The sequence below is a fragment of the Anopheles merus genome, chromosome 2R, assembly GCF_017562075.2.
Source record: "Anopheles merus strain MAF chromosome 2R, AmerM5.1, whole genome shotgun sequence".
Taxonomy (NCBI): Eukaryota; Metazoa; Arthropoda; class Insecta; order Diptera; family Culicidae; genus Anopheles; species Anopheles merus.
The window spans coordinates 56,179,286-56,198,012 of record NC_054082.1 but is presented as its reverse complement, the minus strand read 5'-3'; the positions used below and the strand labels follow the sequence as shown (position 1 = coordinate 56,198,012).

Genomic DNA, 18,727 nt, shown 5'->3' with positions numbered 1-18,727 from the left:
TATAATCAATTATGTTACAGCAAGACTGAGCAAGTGGATAATAAGATAACAAAAAATAAAAGTGCAGTGAGAATAAGTGTATATAAAGATCGATTAACGATCATTAGGCCATCAGAAGTCATCGTTCCAATGTACATCCAATACTCGAACGCTGCGATAACAGTAGAGCACGTGAGCGACGGTTGGACCAGCGACGAAGACAACACGGATTTTAACGGACCGGCAGAGCCAGAGGACCCAGCGATCGTGGAGGCACGGCATCTAACCTGGGAAGCCATCGACTCCGTGGAGCAAACCACAAACCTAACCCCAGAGGAGGAGTTCGAGGCGAAGCAACCCTACCGGCCAACCCACGAAGATGTCTACAGTTGCATCCGGGAAATAAACGAGACGCTGAGGATCCTAGTTAAACTAGGCGTGGAGGTACCGTACGATCTATTGGAGGAACTTACAGCGGCGATCAGTTGCTATATTGAGGGAGTAGTCGACACGCAATTGGGTCTAGAACTCATTTCAGACGTCGACTACGATCTCAATTTAGTAGCTTGCGGTAAGTTCTACCAACACGTTTGGAGAGCGACGGAGCCTACCACATGGCCACCGTGATAGCGTAGCAAGAATAAAGCTACAAGAACATTAAAGTGGAGTGAAAAAGTTAAAGTACAGTGCTGTGTAAAAAGCAAGTTATGCTCAAAGTGATGTGCGGAAAAATTGACAGTGCCCGAAGAGAAAAAACCCCTTTAGTTGGTTTTTATAATCAATTATGTTACAGCAAGACTGAGCAAGTGGATAATAAGATAACAAAAAATAAAAGTGCAGTGAGAATAAGTGTATATAAAGATCGATTAACGATCATTAGGCCATCAGAAGTCATCGTTCCAATGTACATCCAATACTCGAACGCTGCGATAACAGTAGAGCACCTGAGCGACGGTTGGACCAGCGACGAAGACAACACGGATTTTAACGGACCGGCAGAGCCAGAGGACCCAGCGATCGTGGAGGCACGGCATCTAACCTGGGAAGCCATCGACTCCGTGGAGCAAACCACAAACCTAACCCCAGAGGAGGAGTTCGAGGCGAAGCAACCCTACCGGCCAACCCACGAAGATGTCTACAGTTGCATCCGGGAAATAAACGAGACGCTGAGGATCCTAGTTAAACTAGGCGTGGAGGTACCGTACGATCTATTGGAGGAACTTACAGCGGCGGTCAGTTGCTATATTGAGGGAGTAGTCGACACGCAATTGGGTCTAGAACTCATTTCAGACGTCGACTACGATCTCAATTTAGTAGCTTGCGGTAAGTCTTACCAGCACGCCTATAGAGCGACGGTATTTGACAGACTAGAAGCGCAGCTGAGGCGCTAAGAAGAATGTGCTTACCTCAGAAGACAAAACCAAAATCCGTAGTCCTCACGGAGGAGGAATTATTCAGGGAGATAAGACAACTTAATGATTTCCTGGATCATTGGCAGGATTACAAAAAATAAATAACATTATGCATTAAAAAATAATAACATTCTTCTAAAAAGCAAATTTGAAAGAAACAAAAGATTTTTCCACTTTGAAGATTTTTCCACCTTGAGAAAAAGAAAATATTGAACGTCTAAAAGTAAAATTGAATGAAAGAAATGATTTTTCCATTTTAAAGATTTTTCACCTTGAGAAAAAAAAAGAAAAAAAATTTTTTTTGCTTGATACAACATTCATTTTACATTACTAAATAGAAAGAAATCGTAAGGAGATTAGAATTAATCAACAAAACATTGCAGCTAAATCGGGGAAGAGTAAGGCAGTGTGCACTAAACACATACAGACTACAGGTTGACGAAATATACTCCGTATTTAAAAAAGAAGTAGGGACAAACTACGACAAATACGACGAGACAGAAATTAAATTACGAACAACGACGAACAATAATATCATTCAAAATTTAATTACTAACATAATCGAAAGCATTTACCAAGAGACAATTAACACCAATAACATATCAGACGATTTAAACGAGACTTTGAAAACAAATAAGAAACTAACATTAAAGACCACAACTCACATTATCATATCACTTTTATCTGCATATAAAAGACAAAACCAATTCGTTTCCATTGCCCACGTAACAATAAAAACACGAGGGAGTGAAAATCCAACAAGCATTTCACATCGTACCAGAAAATTTCAAAATACCCGTAGATGGTATACTAGGTAGAGATTTTTTCATAAACCATCGATGTATAATAAATTATAATACCTGGATTTTCTCGGTAAAGCATGATGGAGAGTTTCTAAGGACGCCAATTGAATATACAATCAATGGCAAATCACTCATACCTCCCAGATGCGAAGTAATTAGGAACCTTGATAAGCTAGACAAATTTGATAAAGACGCAGTAGTTTGTGCAGAACAACTACAAGAAGTTCTAGTAGTAAACTGCATTGTAAATAAAAACTACCCATTCATAAAATTACTACATAAATACTTCTAATGAAGCTAAATTAGTAAACAAGAACCACATACTATTACTTGAAGTGAATTTGATCTAGTAAAGACTACCAATCATAAGGATGAAAATAAGTAGGCAATTATAAAGGAATTCATCCGAAAGGAAAACATTTTCCAAGATACAGATAAATCATTTGAACAATTACTTTTAAGTTATAATGACATATTTCATTTGCCAGATAATCATTAGATTACAAAAAACCTTTTCGAACAGGATATAAAATTAGAAGATAAAAGACCCGTGTACATACCGAACTACAAACAAAACCATTCACAAGGACCAGAAATCAAAAAGCAAATTGAGAAAATTCTTCAAGATGATGTAATAGAACACTCCGTGTCACATTACAATTCACCCATCTTACTGGTACCGAAAAAATCAGCAGAAGAAAAAAAAATGGAGATTAGTAGTAGATTTTAGACAGCTTAACAAAAAGTTACTTCCTAATAAATTTCCATTACCTAGAATAGATTCCATATTAGATCAACTAGTACGAGCTAAATTCTTTAGCACATTAGATCTTATATAAGGATATCACCAAATACCGCTGGAAGAATCGTCTAAAAAGTATACAGCTTTTTCAAGCACGGATGGTTACTATCAATTTAAACGATCACCTTTTGGATTGAACATTTCTCTAAATAGTTTTGACGAATGATGACCATAGCCATGACAGGCCTCACGCTGGAATGCGCTTTTGTATACGTTGATGATATAGTAGTGGTAGGAGCTTCGGAAAATCACCATCTAAAAAATTTAGAAAAGTGTTTCGACAGACTCAGACACTACAACCTCAAACTAAACCCAGAGAAAAGTTGCTTTTTGAAAAAGGAAGTTACTAATCTCGGACATAAGATAACCGACAAAGGTATTCTTCCAGATGATTCGAAATATGACAGGATAAAGAATTACCTAATACCACAAAACGCAGACGACGTGAGAAGATACGTAGCATTCTGCAATTATTACAGAAAGTTCATCCCAAACTTTGCCTTGAAAGCAAAACCGCTTAAAAGCCTACTAGAGAAAAATACAAAATTTGAATGGACACAAGAGTGTCAAGAAGCTTTCTAATACTTAAAAAACACACTGATTAGTCCACAGATATTACAATATCCTGACTTCAGTAAGCAATTTATACTAACCACAGATGCTTCAACTATAGCATGCGGAGCAGTTTTAGCACAGGAACACGACCGCGTAGATATGCCAATATGCTTCGCCAGTAGAAGCTTCACGAAAGGGGAAGCGAATAAAGCAATCATCGAAAAGGAACTAGCCGCAATACATTAAGGTATAATGAATTTCAATCATTACTTATACGGTACAAAGTTTACCGTCAAAACGGACCATAGACCACTAGTCTATCTGTTCGGTGTGAAAAATCCGTCATCAAAGTTGACGAGAATGTGATTAGATTTGGAAGAGAGTTCGATTTTACAGTTGAATTTGTAAAAGGGAAACAACGTTGCAGCAGACGCTTATTTTTCAAATAGATTATAAAAAAATTGTTAAACCAAACATTAGAAAAAAGGTAGACCCCAGGTAAATGCATAAAAAGTATTGCAAAATAATATAAGAACGTAAAAAAATCTTAAAAACATTAAAAGAAACAAAAACAAAATAAGACGTATTAAATATTAGTTAGACCGACCCGCTAGAAACCAGACTGCAAGCTGGCATTCCACACCGGCTACGAGCAGACGAAGATGTAACGCTACACCGGCCACGAGCGGACAACGGCGACATGCGCAAGTAATGCGACACGCAGACCGATCGTGAGAACGGACCAATGCAGCCAGCAACCAGCGGCCTCGTTAGAACATTAGCTCGTTAGGTTTAGTCAGTCGAAGTCGAAGTCTAGAGTTAGCCAGATATAGTTCATAGTTTAGCTTTAGTCAGGAGTAATCCTGTTTGTGTAAAATAAAAATCTTTTTTTTATGGCCAACCGGTCTAGATAAAGATTAATTTATTTATCTTTTTGTATGCAAAGGCTAATATTCTTGACCATCCTAATAACGTCGGCTAGTATTGTTGACCAACGTAATAACGCGTCTATGGGCAACTCTTCAAATCAAGAATCTTAATCAGGAACCCGTAATACTCATAAAAAACGAAGAATGCAAAATTCAAAACGGAATAATGAAGATTATACATCCAAGCAATATTACAAATATTGAGCACAATGTAATTACATTTGAAAAAATAGCTATACCAGTCAATAAGAGGCTAGAATAGTCAATAGGAAGGTCTATATCAAAGGTAATAACAGAAATCAATACAGGGTTTCGAATCATATAAGGGAATAGTTCAATCACTTAGGGGAATGTTGCAAATCGATAGGGGAATATTGCATGCAAGCTGTGGATGTTTGCAATCACTTAGGGCGGTGGCAACGCTCATCGGATGCGATTTTATCGGACGTGATTTATATGGGATTTGACAGATAACGTCGGACGTGCGATTTCGTCGTCCGACGTTATCTGTCAAATCCCATATAAATCTCGTCCGATAAAATCGCATCCGATTAGCGTTGCCACCGCCCTTAGGGGAGTTTTGCAATCGATTAGGGGAATGTTGCAAGCGTACTGTGGAGCTGTCATCAGACTGTGGGTGCCGCTGTAAATACCTTAAAATATTTTCGTCAATCTTACTAACTTATCATGTTTAATTATGGATCCGCAGCAGGACTTGTTTAGTTTATCATGTGTACAACAGAATTCCACACTAAAATAACTCCAAACGATGTTTAAAAAAACATCATGGGTACCAATGCGCAGCTTTTTACACCGGCACCCACAGTCTGATGACAGCTCCACAGTACGCTTGCAACATTCCCCTAATCGATTGCAAAACTCCCCTAAGTGATTGCAAACATCCACAGCTTGCTTGCAACATTCCCCTACCGATTTGCAACATTCCCCTACCGATTTGCAACATTCCCCTAAGTGATTGAACTATTCCCTTATATGATTCGAAACCCTGTAAGGAAATTAAAGATAGATTTAAAAAGCTAGCGCCGTTACGAAACCGAAGAGAACACATAGCAACTTATCGCTAAAAGCGCAGCGTAGGACGAAGTCTAATGTCGAAAAGTCCGCTAGAACAAAGTTTTATTGGACTTCGAAACATGTAAGCGAAACACTTATCTACCCCGGCGGTACTCGATGTACAGTTGTACGATCATCACATTACATGGCGACCGTAACTATCCAAAATCAAACTTACGACATGGCGACCGTAACTATCTGCGAACGCATTACAACGTCTACAACTAACGAATGGTACACAGATATCCATTAATGAGATACTTGAAACGATAATCAACAACTAAAATATTCAAACGCAATCTCGGGAACAACATCTTTTGTTGAAATACACAATACCAAAAATGTGCTTAAAGATGAGATGTTATTCTACATATTTCCAATATTCAAAAATTCTCGCAAATTTGAAAACAATTGCAAAATATTCCAAATCAAACCACTCACCATAAATGATTCAATTATCGTTAACATACCACAATACATCGTTATGACCAAACAAGCAATATTTCTAACAATTAAACCATTCGATTTACTGCAACTACGTGAATACACAAAACCGTTCAAAGACATCTGTCCTATACCAATATTGAAGGGAAAAGAAATCGAAAACGATCGACTATAGAATGGGAACTGTCATCCTTACGTTTAATAATTGCACTTCACAACAGCGAGTGATAACCGCACCTTCATGTCAGAAGAAACAACAAGTGCAAAAGAAGTACTAGGAGCTTTCCCCAATCTTACAGTGAATTGGAATATCATAGAGAAGACAAATATAACAAAAATTCAAAATGAAATAATTTGAAACATAAAACATCCCAAACACATAGCAATTAAGCAGTTTTCACAATATTTGGAAGCATCACTGTTACAATAGCAATTCTGATGATCATCGTTTTCGTGTACGTAAAAACAAGAAAATGCACGAATATTGCCATAAGATAGATCAGCAATCATCAGAAGATCGCGAAAAGTCAAGAAGACGCCACCCAGCGAGAACTTCGCAGAGGAACTTCAATTTACCACCGGAGGAGTTATGATACACGCATAGTGTGTAGTTCCAGCTAAGCGAAAGCAAAGCAGACGTTTACTTCCTGTGGCAAGAAACACACCACAAGATCATCGCGCTCTCCCGCGCTCTCCCATGATTCTCCACAGCGGGAAATCGCAGAACACATTTTATGCTGAGTTAGTACAAAATGTGCCATACCCGATGGAGCAGCGATCATCAGCATCTAGCTACGAGTAGGGAATTTAGTTCAGTTCAGAATTGTAGCTCATCAGCAATATACTATAACAATACAAGCTGCTAGTTCTGCATGACTAGGACAATTTAGGTGCCCCGACGTCATCTATGACGCACTAATTGCGAATCTGACGACCGAGGAATATTTAAACGATCAGCGACTCTTGCGAAACCTAATCGCAAAACTCCCCTCAAACTTACGAAACAAATGGTTATTAGACAAGGCTCAAGCAAAGGAATTAGCAATACTATTAGATAGAATCAAGAGATGATGGGGACAAAAATTAAAAAAGAAAAAACCTTAGCCAGGCATCGCACTAACAAGCTTTTAGAGATAAAGGTCTCAATTATCAAAAACAACATAAGACCACCGATTGCAGAGCATTGCTTACAAAATCTGTAGAACGAAGATGGCCAATTCTAAGAGGAAAGGGAATATCTACCAATTGTTGCCGGTTTTCAATCCATACCTCTTACAGTTGCAAACTTAGATAAGCTCGGTAAAGCTTGCTACTTTTCAACGATAGGAAACTTTGAATCAAGATTCCACCAAATACAAATTTTCGAAAACGATAATGAAAAAACGGCCTTTTCAGTAAACGGCGAAAAATATGAATTCAAGACACTGTAGTGCGCACTTATCAGACCACTGCTGGAATACGCTAGCATTTTTTGGCATCTAACGGAAGGCAAAACGCTTCGCCCTTCGTGGTTGGCCACGTCGTCTCGATTACAGGACTAGGTGTTTGCTGCTTGGGATCCCGCCCCTCGCCGAACGGGTTGAGCATGCCAGGCTTGCATTTATTACGGGAATCTTAAACGGAACCATCGACTGTCCCGAGCTGCTTTCGAGAATTCACCTCTATGTTCCTGCCAGAATACTCCGTCGCCGGCCAATGCTGGCAGTCGCTGAAACCCGAACAACCTTTGGCTCTCGCAACCCCCTTCTTTTTATGTGCCGTGTACTAAATTCAGTTGACGATCTCTATGAACCTGGAATGACGATAGCAGAAGTGACTTCACGTTTAAGTGTTCGACAATAACAATATATAACAAAATTTGACTCGAGAGGGCTCTATAGTACATTGAATAATTAACACTAAACTAAACACGTTTGGCATTCGGATTAAACAACGCTTCAGCTACCTTTCTACAAATCTACATTTTTTTTCCAGCTACATGTATACACTTCTTAATCAACGAGGACGCATTACCCGCATTCATTGCCGGGCTACATGCACCCTATTTTGGTCATGCACAGGCAGCAAGACCAAAGGACACAGAGGACGTCTATGCATTTTTGTGCAAATATAAAGCACAGGAACAGAATGCGATAGCTCATGATAAATATTTCAAAAAACAGCCTTATCAAAATCAGAAAAGATACAACCATGTCGATCAAAATAAAACGGATGATAACAAACCAACAAGGGTAGGATCTGAGAAGCGTTTCTCTAGATCAAACGAGATACCAGAACCGATGGACATATATACTTCAATGCGTACAAAGATTAGTCACATGAAAAAGCAATATAATAATAATGAAGCCGAAAGTGGCGAGGAAGATAGCGAGGACGAACAAATATAAGCAGAAGGAAATTTTTGCATAGCCAACAAAAAAAAAATACAAAAATACTTGACTGGCAACCCCACCACACAGAAAGAAATTAAACAATTTCTTGATCTTACGGGATACTACCGTAGGTTTATCAAAGATTATTCAACCTCACGAAACCGCTTTCAAAATGCTGAAAAAAGGATTCAATCAAAGATTCAAAAAATAAAGATTATCAAGAATCGTTTGGAAAACTTTAAAAAGGTAATTTCATCCGATCAAATTCTAGCATACTCCGACTTTCAACTCCCATTCATATTGACAACAGACAACAATTTGCGCTCTTGGAGCTTTTCTAACACAAATTCAAGATAAAGTAGAAAACCCAATTGCTTTTGGAAGTAGAACATTAAATAAAACAGAAGAGACCAACAGCAAAAATACTGAAACCCTTTGAAACTGAAAAGTCGATATAAACATTGAAGAATCATCCTCCACCTTAAATTCCCTGAACCCTGACCGATAAATATTACAGAAACCAGATAATTTTCAAAAAAAAAAACTCATTTACTACCAACTGAAACCCCGTTCCAATCGCAACTTATCGCCAATAGCGCAGTGTAAGCAAAAATCGACATCTTAAGCCAAGACAAAAATAACAAATACATTGTAACCCAACGCACCCAAAGCAACAGTTTTAAAACACCCCACTTTTCCAAAAAAAAAAACAAAGGTTTTTTTTCAATACGGGATCAATAAGAAAAACAATCGAAATATGATTGCACACCAACATATTTAACCAAATCAATAACTTTTCTTACCGATCAATCAATCAATCAATAAACCACCACCGATTATAGCAATTCAGATTCACTCTGTCAGATTCGGTTCAGATGATGACTGTCAGGATCGGACTGTAGCCCTTCAAACATCAATCGACTTCTCAATTAAAGAGTTTAGTTACGTCCCCCTACCAAAGGTAAGGCCTCTAAACTCCAACATTTCCAGTAAGGGAAACCTCTTAATCGTTCCTACGATCGCCTGGACGATCAAATGTCGTAAAGTCGGTTTCGAAACAGTATCCACCTCAGTGCTGCCTATTTCGGCATAATGCCGACCTTCCTTAACGATGTTTGAAGGCCAACCTTGCCGGCGCGAGTTCAAAGTTATTACATGGCGACCGTATCCAAAATCAAACATACTACATACTCACCATCCAAAAACTACGATTTACCAAACTAACCGAACTAATAATCAACGCACAGGATCTCACATCAACGATATCGACCTATCCGAAATAGGTCCGATTGTAGACGATGTTTTCACACAATTGTAGAAATTAAAATCTAAAAAAGAACTAATAGCAATGATTGTAACAATAACGACTAAAAATTGTTTTAATAATATTAAAACGCATTATATAGAAATTTAATGCATATAAGATAGGAAGATAGCATCGCAAAAACAAAAAACCAAATTATTTAACTATTTAATAAGAAAATATATTTAAGGATCAGCAATATGTGAAGCTTTTCTTAAACCTAACATACGTTTCTTAAACGTCGATTCTGTAATTCATAGAGCGGTTAGAATATCATGACTAAAACGTGGTATAACCATACTTATATCAAAAGAAATATGGCACGAAATATTAACCTTTCCTAAACTAAAAATAATTGAGGCGATTGGTATTTCTATTACAACGAGTAGAGGGTTGTTTCGACACACTATATTAATGTTTAGCGTGTGTCCCAGGACTATTCAAGAAGACTGCGGAACAAATCCTTACAAATTACATCGATTACAGAAGATCCATGCAGGTCGTTGCAAAAGGACATGCAAAGACTTTAATAATGGAACATGGTGTTCAATGCAGAAAATTGCGCTTATGATGAATTACAAATGAAAATTCTAGGATACACAATTCCTGCTAAGGAAATAATCATTCATCAACCATCATTCATCAACCTTAGGTTTTATTGATATTGCAGATAGAACAAATTTGATTGCAGATGCAAGTCCTGTTGGCTTAGAGACAGTTTTAATTCAAATACCAAAGAAAATCCAAGAATAATGACATACGCAAGTAAAAACCTATCAAACATACAAAAGCGCAATGCACAAATTGAAAAAGAGGCTGAGACTCTCGTTTGGCCTGTTGAACGGTTTGAAATTTGAATCAATTACAGACCACAAGCCTCTGGAAAAAATAGTGTGAACTTTACATTGACATGCAAAATATTATGTTAAGAGGAAACATAATAATAATAATGCCATTTTCACGAAGAGAACAAACCATAAGGCCATCCTGGTTTGTACCATCATGATAATTTAGCATCCACAGTCCAATCCAAGCAATCAGGCATTAAGGAAATCTAATGTTATATTATTTAATATTAAAATTTTCTTGTGCATTTTAAACCTTTAAATGTTGAAAAAAAAATCCTTTAGTTGACAAATGTTATTTTAGAGCTGCTTGTACAAGAATCTTAAGTATTTTATCTAAGCCAACACAAATAAAATAATAAATAAAGCCTATCGATGCAAATAATCGATCATTGAAGATAATTTGTATAAACTAAAATGTTCTAAGTTTCAGCAAACGAGATTGTCATCATGGCAAGTCATAAGACAAACAAAAATTAGAAGTAAATTATAGTCTGTAGTTATGCTCTTACGTATGTATATCTAACTGTTCTCACAGAACTACAGAACACGGTGTCACACTCTAAGCGCGATGTCGCGTTAAGCACAAGGACACGTTTCTAACAACGATTTCCCACGATAATCAGCGACATTCGATCATTTCCCGTTTTCCAAAGACTCCACACGTGAGGCATCATGTTTTTCATATGCATTCTGAAGACTCAATGTGACGAGACACGTCCAACAGATGGACGGATGGATCCGCGATTAACGTAGAAACTCCAACATCATTGCACCTCTCAGCAGTCCAGCAGATTGACAAAATTATCATAAATAGTAAATAAACCGTCTAAATTACTTTCTTTAACTAAATGTTGCTGCAACCTTAGAGAACGGTAGATGTGACAAGTAAACAATTGTTAAATGCAAGTTATTAAATTATAATAAAAAATAAAAGGTCACAAAAAATATGGTTTATACAAAAAAAATCTATAATCCGATATTCAAATCATTTCAAATGAAGAGCTAACAGCACGCTGCTGCTTAAATATAATTATAATGTACTCCACTCCAAGAAGAGAATGCATTAACGATTGCAATCGATTTTGGATTCGTCAACGTACTATAACAGACCAAATCCAAATATTTGCATCCTATCCAAATAAACCCAATTGGAAATATTGATACATGCATTAAGTAATAAGCAAGAAAATCTTACCGAAAACCATATTGCCAGATAGTAACGCAAACGGTTGATCAAAATCAAAAAGTTTATAAGTTAATTCCCGAAAACAATATAAAAGGGTTGCTACAAGCAGGTAGTGAAAAAGCTGCTTATTGAAGGGCTGCCAGAATCAACTAAATTGCTAGCAACCATAAAACAAGCTAAGCAAATGACTCATCGACATACCGACTATGTCCGAAAAACGATCCACGTCCGGTTGCACCGGATTTTTTTTTCAATCCAATTAGATGAAAGGGTGGAAAGCGTTTAATGCTCTCTTTTACCTCCTTTATCTCTATGACGTATGGCCGAAAGCGAGAACATAATAATAATCGAAAACGCATTTTAATCACCCATTATAAAGTACTCCATTTCGCAATTACCAGAAATACCTCTATATATTTTGTTATTTAAGCGGCAGAATAAGGTGCAAAGATTTTTTTACAATTCTGAAAGAAAACAGTAGCGTAGCGTTCCAGAATTGTGATCATCCATTAAATAACCATCGATCCATCCCACAAAGACATTTTTCTTATAAATCAATAAAGTTTGACCATCGCCTGAAAATGTATGATAACATGTTAATGTTAATCTGGAAAGCTGTTAGGGTATTTTATGATTTTTCTGCCTTAACTACCCTAATATGATCATTTAAAGTGGATTAAACTATCTAGGAATCAGGTCAAGCAGGTCAAACTCAGCACACAAGCGACAAAAGAATCGACATTTATAAAAAAAAAAAACAAATCAAATTGTCTCATTGCCTTAGTCAGGATCAGGGATGGAGGAATTGATGCGTTTCGTTATTAGCATTTGTTTAAGTTTAGGATTTTTTTTATAAGACAGTTTACCTTAGTGCAATAACGCTTTCAGTGATACTAAAAGGAACGGAATAACTACACACTCTAACTGCCTGTGAAAAAATACACAATTTGAGCGGAAAGCAAATTTCATTAAAATTTAAATTTTAGTTTACATCAAAATCTAGTAAAACACAACCTAAAATATTATTTGAAAACGGATTTTGAAAATGCCCTTAGATGAAACCAAATGAACAAACTGTTTGCTGGAATAATCTCATAAGTACATTATGCAACCATGGGAAGTAGAATTTGCCGAAAAACGCAAGATGTTTCTAATTTGTTAAGAAATTCAGAATATGTAAACTTTTCATCTCTTTCATTTCCTGTCATTCGCGCAGCAGATACGAAATGTAACTTCATATAATCTCTTAGAACTAATTTACTAACTTCATCAAAGCTTATGATCAAATTGATCTCCCTACCTTATACTGAAATCAGGACACACGAGCAGCAGATCAAAAGTATACCCCCTCATCGTCGTCGTCCTTTGAAGGCTGCAGCTGGAACATGGCTCCCGATGTTTCATCTGTAGTTCCCCATTTGGCCGCTTCACCTCCTCGTACCGTCACATTATAGCAAACGTTCTCACTTTTGAGCAAACTTTGCCGTAAAGTCATCATCTTATGAGAAAAATCCCGGCTCCGTATAGACGTCACGCTTAGGAATCCTTTGTATAGCTCCTGCATAAAACGACAATGCAGAAAACAGCTCTCCGAATTTCCAGATCCAAGAGAATTAATGCACGTTCGCATTATCTCGCCGCTAAGATCACCCAGACCAAGTACAAAGTCTTGGGGATGAAGTAAGCAAATCAGCTTCATTGTTTCTCCAGTGGTTTCATTCGACCTCTTTTGCTCGTCAGGTTCGGCATCGGTTGGCTCATTAAGGGGTTTTTCTGCAATGCTTGAATCGACGTTTTGGTCCGATGAATAAGTCAGCTTCTTCTGAATTGCGTCCCAATGCGATATATCCATTCCGCAAGAATATTCATAAAATGTGTAAGCCTCAATAAATTCTTGCATTCCATTGGTGTAGGCTCGTGTATACTGGTAAGGGTCCTGGTCCTTAAGCTCTTTTGCTATGTTAACAAAATGATTGCGAAAAATAGCTTCCAGTCGATCCTTCGCTTCGTTGCAAACTTTTTGCAAATTATTTTTCCTATAACAAGAGAAACATTTTTTTACTTTTTCATAAAAATAGAAATCAAAAAAATAACTTTTAACTACACATAGTTTATTGATTTTCCATTTTTTTGTTAAACGTATTTTTTTTTCTGCGCTTCACTAATAATTAGACATATTAATCAATATAATTTACTCTACTAGCAGTAAATATAGGACGATCGCGTGCATCAAATATCGTGTGTATCTGTATATGATTTAAAGTAGTGAAAAGTAACACGATTCATTTTACTACCCCACCAGGAGTCGGAGTTTGACGGAGTATGAGGAGTATGATCCTATCGGTATTAATTTCGATGCGTATGTGTAATATGTATGTAATGGACGTATATGTAATGGACGTGTATGTAATGTACGAAAACTATCTATACTTTATCGTTGCACCTACCCAACCAACTCATACTTTAAAGATCGAACCATCAATAATAAGAACCTTAAGCTTTCTGTAGATAAAAAAAAAACACTTAAAAAGTAGAAGCGAATAACGGAAATATTTTCAAAAGCTCCAAATATTGACGAAAGCTAAAACCATCTAAAGTCTGTTCATAGTGTAATGATTCCTAAAGTCTCAATACATTTTTTTTTCTTTTGGCACAACAACCGCTGTCGGTCAAGGCCTGCCTGTACCCACTTAATGAAGTGAGCGTGGCTTTCAGTGACTTTTTTACCATAGCAGGATAATCAGTCCTACGTATGGGGGCACGATCTATTCGGGACTTGAACCCATGACGGGCATGTTGTTACGTCGTACGAGTTGACGACTGTACCACCAAACCGCCCCAACGCAATATATTTTACAACTAATTTTATAGTCGAAGTTTTGACTAAATTGATTTGAAATCATCCGGATCATCAAATAACATAGAAAATTCAATTGTGGAATTTTCAATCGGATTGATCAGTGATGTCGAAGAATCTGTTTTGAATTATAATTAAATACACTTTCAACCACATGTTACCTAGCCGAAGAGTTCATGCATTTTGAGTACATTCTTGCATTACTACTATTTTTACTATTTCAAGCATTACAAATAATTACTAGCATTGCTATTTAAAAAAATATGTTTTAAATTTTTTAAACAATTTAAACAATTTAATTGTAAACCTTTTTTATGTATTTCACTGAGACTTACGGCCCGACCGAAAATTGGATAACGGTATATTATAATTATGCATTTATCAACACTATCTAATTAGAAATGAAAATTAGATGATGTCTAAAAGACAATAACTTTAAAAAATATACAATTATTTGAAGTCTTCAACCCTTTGGAAATACTAAAATTGATGTTTAAAAATCGACTTTAAGTGACTTTGTAATTACACCAATAAATATATATATCGAATTGAACATCGAAATTGTTGAACTCATTTTTAGGAAAAGCTTGGTGACTAGTTTTTGGTGAAAGGCGTATGCTTAACAGCTTTTAAGCGTTGTGGTAACTTTATAGACTATTTTACTGTGTTATGAAAGGGTGCATATTCAATTACAAGTATCGTAAGATTTTTTTTTTCACCATTTTTTAATCTGACTTAGGCAATAATCTGAACAACAAATTGCAAAATTCCAAAGCATGTGACAGAAACCAGTCTGGTACAGGAGTAAGAGTATCATATCATTTGAAACCAAAGCATCCGTGCACAGCGGCGAATTTACCAACGCTAATTCTAAGTTTCCTTTAATATTTTATGGTTTGCAGTAAATTAAACCATGAACTGGGAAATATATGGCGTGGTTCGGCAAACGCAGGCGATCACTTGCGGTCCCTGATTGAGCTAGATCCCGAAATATGCGATTTATGCGTTCCCGAGGAATCCACGCAACTCGAATATCCGTGCAATTTGAATACCACGTTTTTAGACTAAAATACAATTGGTAACTCGATATTTTTGATTAAATTTAGTACTTTTCTACACTACATCATTAATTCGATACGATTCGTACAGAAAATTCTGATACTTCTGTGTATTGAGCGGATTAAATATTTTAGCAAAGCTTCAACTTCTCCTGCATTGGACAATTCTTGAAGTAAATTGTGCTGATTTGACATTAGATTTGTCAATGTTAAAAAAAAACCGTATTTCTGAAACCGCGTAAGTCGAGAACGGCTTAACTCGGCAACAGACTGTACTCAGCAAAATGGTATGTACTGTATCCGAGCGAACCAACGCAGTATCACATTGCCGCGAGACGGACACGATTATGCTGACGCTTACATATTGTGTTTCATTTAAACCAGGGGTCTCCAAACTTTTCAGTTCGCGGACCGCATTGCTTCACAATCAACATTGTCGAAGGCCATTTTGACGCTACCTTTAGAATGGGTGGAAGTTCATATCTCGTTTTAATAAGAAAATACTAGCAAAATACATACAATTTCTGGAACTGTCTTTTATTGAAACTTGATTTTCGTCTTTCAGAATTAAAAAATAAATTTTGATTGGTTAGTCAGAAAAGAAAGCTATTAAATTTAACCTTTACTCAGTCATCGCGGGCCGCATTAAAGGCTCTTGAGGGCCGCATGCGGCCCACGGGCCGTAGTTTGGAGACCCCTGATTTATACCAAAGGTCTAGAAACTGCGGCACGCCGGCCGCATGCAGCCCGGCAAAGCTCTTAATGTGGCCAACGATGGTATTATTAGGTTTAAAACAATAAATCTATTATTTTGACTATTTTGATCAAAATGTTTTTTTTTTTAATTTTAACTGTTTTAAGGCTAAAGTCTAGCTTCAATAAAAGAATGTTGTAGGGATTTAATGTATTCAGATTAAATTTTCTTATTGACCGTAATTTAAACGTTTACACATTAGCTTAAAGGATTTTCGAAATGGGTACAACGTTATTTGCGAAGCAATGCCGCACGCGAACTGAAAAGTTTGTAGATGATTTTAACTATAACCTCTTTAAAACCACCAGTCTTTGGTAGATTTTATGCTTTTGCGATTACGTATGATCTACAAAACCCCTTAATTAATGATTACCCAGCTTGTATGGGTGCTTTATCGTTTTATTTTCTAAGTCAAGTAGATTCATATACAGGCGTCCCCCGAGTTACGACCCTCTCGAGTTACGACGATTCGCAGATACGACGATTTTGATTTTGACATTGAAAAGTTGTCTTCGAGAAGAAATTGATGTATATTTTTGAATTTCTGAGCTGATAACCGTTACACACACATTTCCAAAGATTCCACAACTACCTGATATTGAATATCTATATCGTGTAAACGACTTTTTGTGTAAAATTAATACATTATCGAACATTATTTCAAATAAAAAACATGATATAATAGATTTCGACTCTTCAACTTCGGTTATAAATTTTACATTGACAGATATTCGACATGCGACTTTTTCGACTTACGCCTTGCGTTGGGACTTTTTTTCGGTCCCAAATCCAGTCGTATCTCGGGGGACACCTGTAGTTTACTGTAGTGCCTGAATTTCCCTTTCGGTCGGTCCGGAAGGATCACCATATCGCGGAACTTATTAACAATACGCACTACAATCACAGTAACAACACAAATATATCTACTTACCTAGGATCGATGGTATGCAGGAGAAAGATAATTCGCTTGGATTCGATCGTTATATCCCGGCTGATTTTCACGATGCGTTCGTATTTGTCGTGCTTCGCGTCTAGTATTGTAGCATATTCGCGGAAACACTGTATGATCGGATTATTTTCATCCACTGCCACATTTTCGTGATCTCTTCCGCGCCGAGCACTGCCTTTGCCATAATGTTGGCGTTTATTTCCGCGATATCCGCTCATTTCGGGATCCGAACTTTTCGCGCAGAATGATAGAATAGCTAATTGTGAATGAATTTCGGCAATCCGCAATTTTCAGCAAGAACAACGTTCGACGCCGTGTTATTTTCCCGGCGAATGGACGATCTATGATGAACTGAAGCGAATGCGACGCATATAATTTGGCACTCACATACAGTTCAACAGTGGTCAAATGTAATGACAAATGCATAAGACCTTTATTTTTGAATTTTGTACAGTCTGTCCCCGAGATACGCGATACTCGAGTTGGGTCCGTGTCATTAGTAAAGAACGCTGGAGCTGAAAAAAAATTGAATTGGCAGTTTATAGCGATCGATCAATTATAGTTTGCATTTTTGCCGTCTAATAATCGTAGAAATATTATTAAAAAGTAAACGAAACTTTTTTGACTTCATTTTAGCGATTAAAATGGATTTTTTCAACATAATTTTAAAAGTCTCATCTCGGCGCTTTTCAGAACTTCTACACACACCAGCGTGAGAAACCGGTTGTCAATTCTCTCACAGCCATCTCTCAGCTGCAGTCTCTGTGTATGTAGAAACGATCACAGGCAGTTTTAGATCGAAGAGCCTTCTTTGATTCAAATGGTAATTGTGATTAAAATAATATATCCGTTTGGTAAATTTGTTAATCATAATTATAATTTTATATTCAATAATTGGCAGGGAATCGAAGTTCAACTAGTGAGTTCAAACTGTACGTCATCTATTGAGTAAACCCAAAGTCTATATAATACAGAGATCGATGCATAGCTCGATTTTGGTCCACCATTTTGAAAGCTTGTTTTTGACAGTTAGATGAAAAAGTTTGTGAACGATTCCACACAACCAAACACTTTTTAGGGCCAATTGTGCTTTTTCTGTACAAAATCTAGTGTAACTATACATTTCCTGCTCTTTTTCACTAATTCATCAATTAAAAACGACCAAAATCAGGGAACAAGCCTATTAACTTTGGTCCTCTTGAGTTGCACATGATTTCGTCCTAATTTTGGGCACTGATCTTGTTATAATCAATAATTTTACTATAATTCTATCTTTTCTTGATATTCGTCCACTTTTTTAAGTATAATATTACAAACAAACGATGTAAAAATGACCGAAAATGCATTCAGACCACTGCATGCACAACAACTAAAACCTCAATGTATGCTACGATGAAGCTAT

At 36.8% G+C, this 18,727-nt stretch overlaps 1 protein-coding gene across 2 annotated transcripts in view; it reads right to left on the bottom strand.

The window, feature by feature from the left end:
- The window catches only part of LOC121590189 (translin-associated protein X), a 53,384-nt gene extending 35,653 nt beyond the window's left edge, over positions 1–17,731 (bottom strand). Inside the window, exons 1-2 of one of the 2 annotated variants that reach the window (XM_041909639.1) lie at positions 17,308–17,731; positions 13,008–13,743 (exon numbers count right to left, since the gene is read on the bottom strand). In XM_041909639.1, the coding sequence (XP_041765573.1) occupies positions 13,041–13,743; positions 17,308–17,543 (939 nt within the window). In that variant the 5' untranslated portion in view covers positions 17,544–17,731 and the 3' untranslated portion in view covers positions 13,008–13,040. Of the gene's footprint in view, positions 1–12,101; positions 13,744–17,307 lie in introns of those variants that run through there. The other variant, XM_041909638.1, reaches the window with a different exon arrangement.
- Positions 17,732–18,727: the final 996 nt, after the last annotated feature.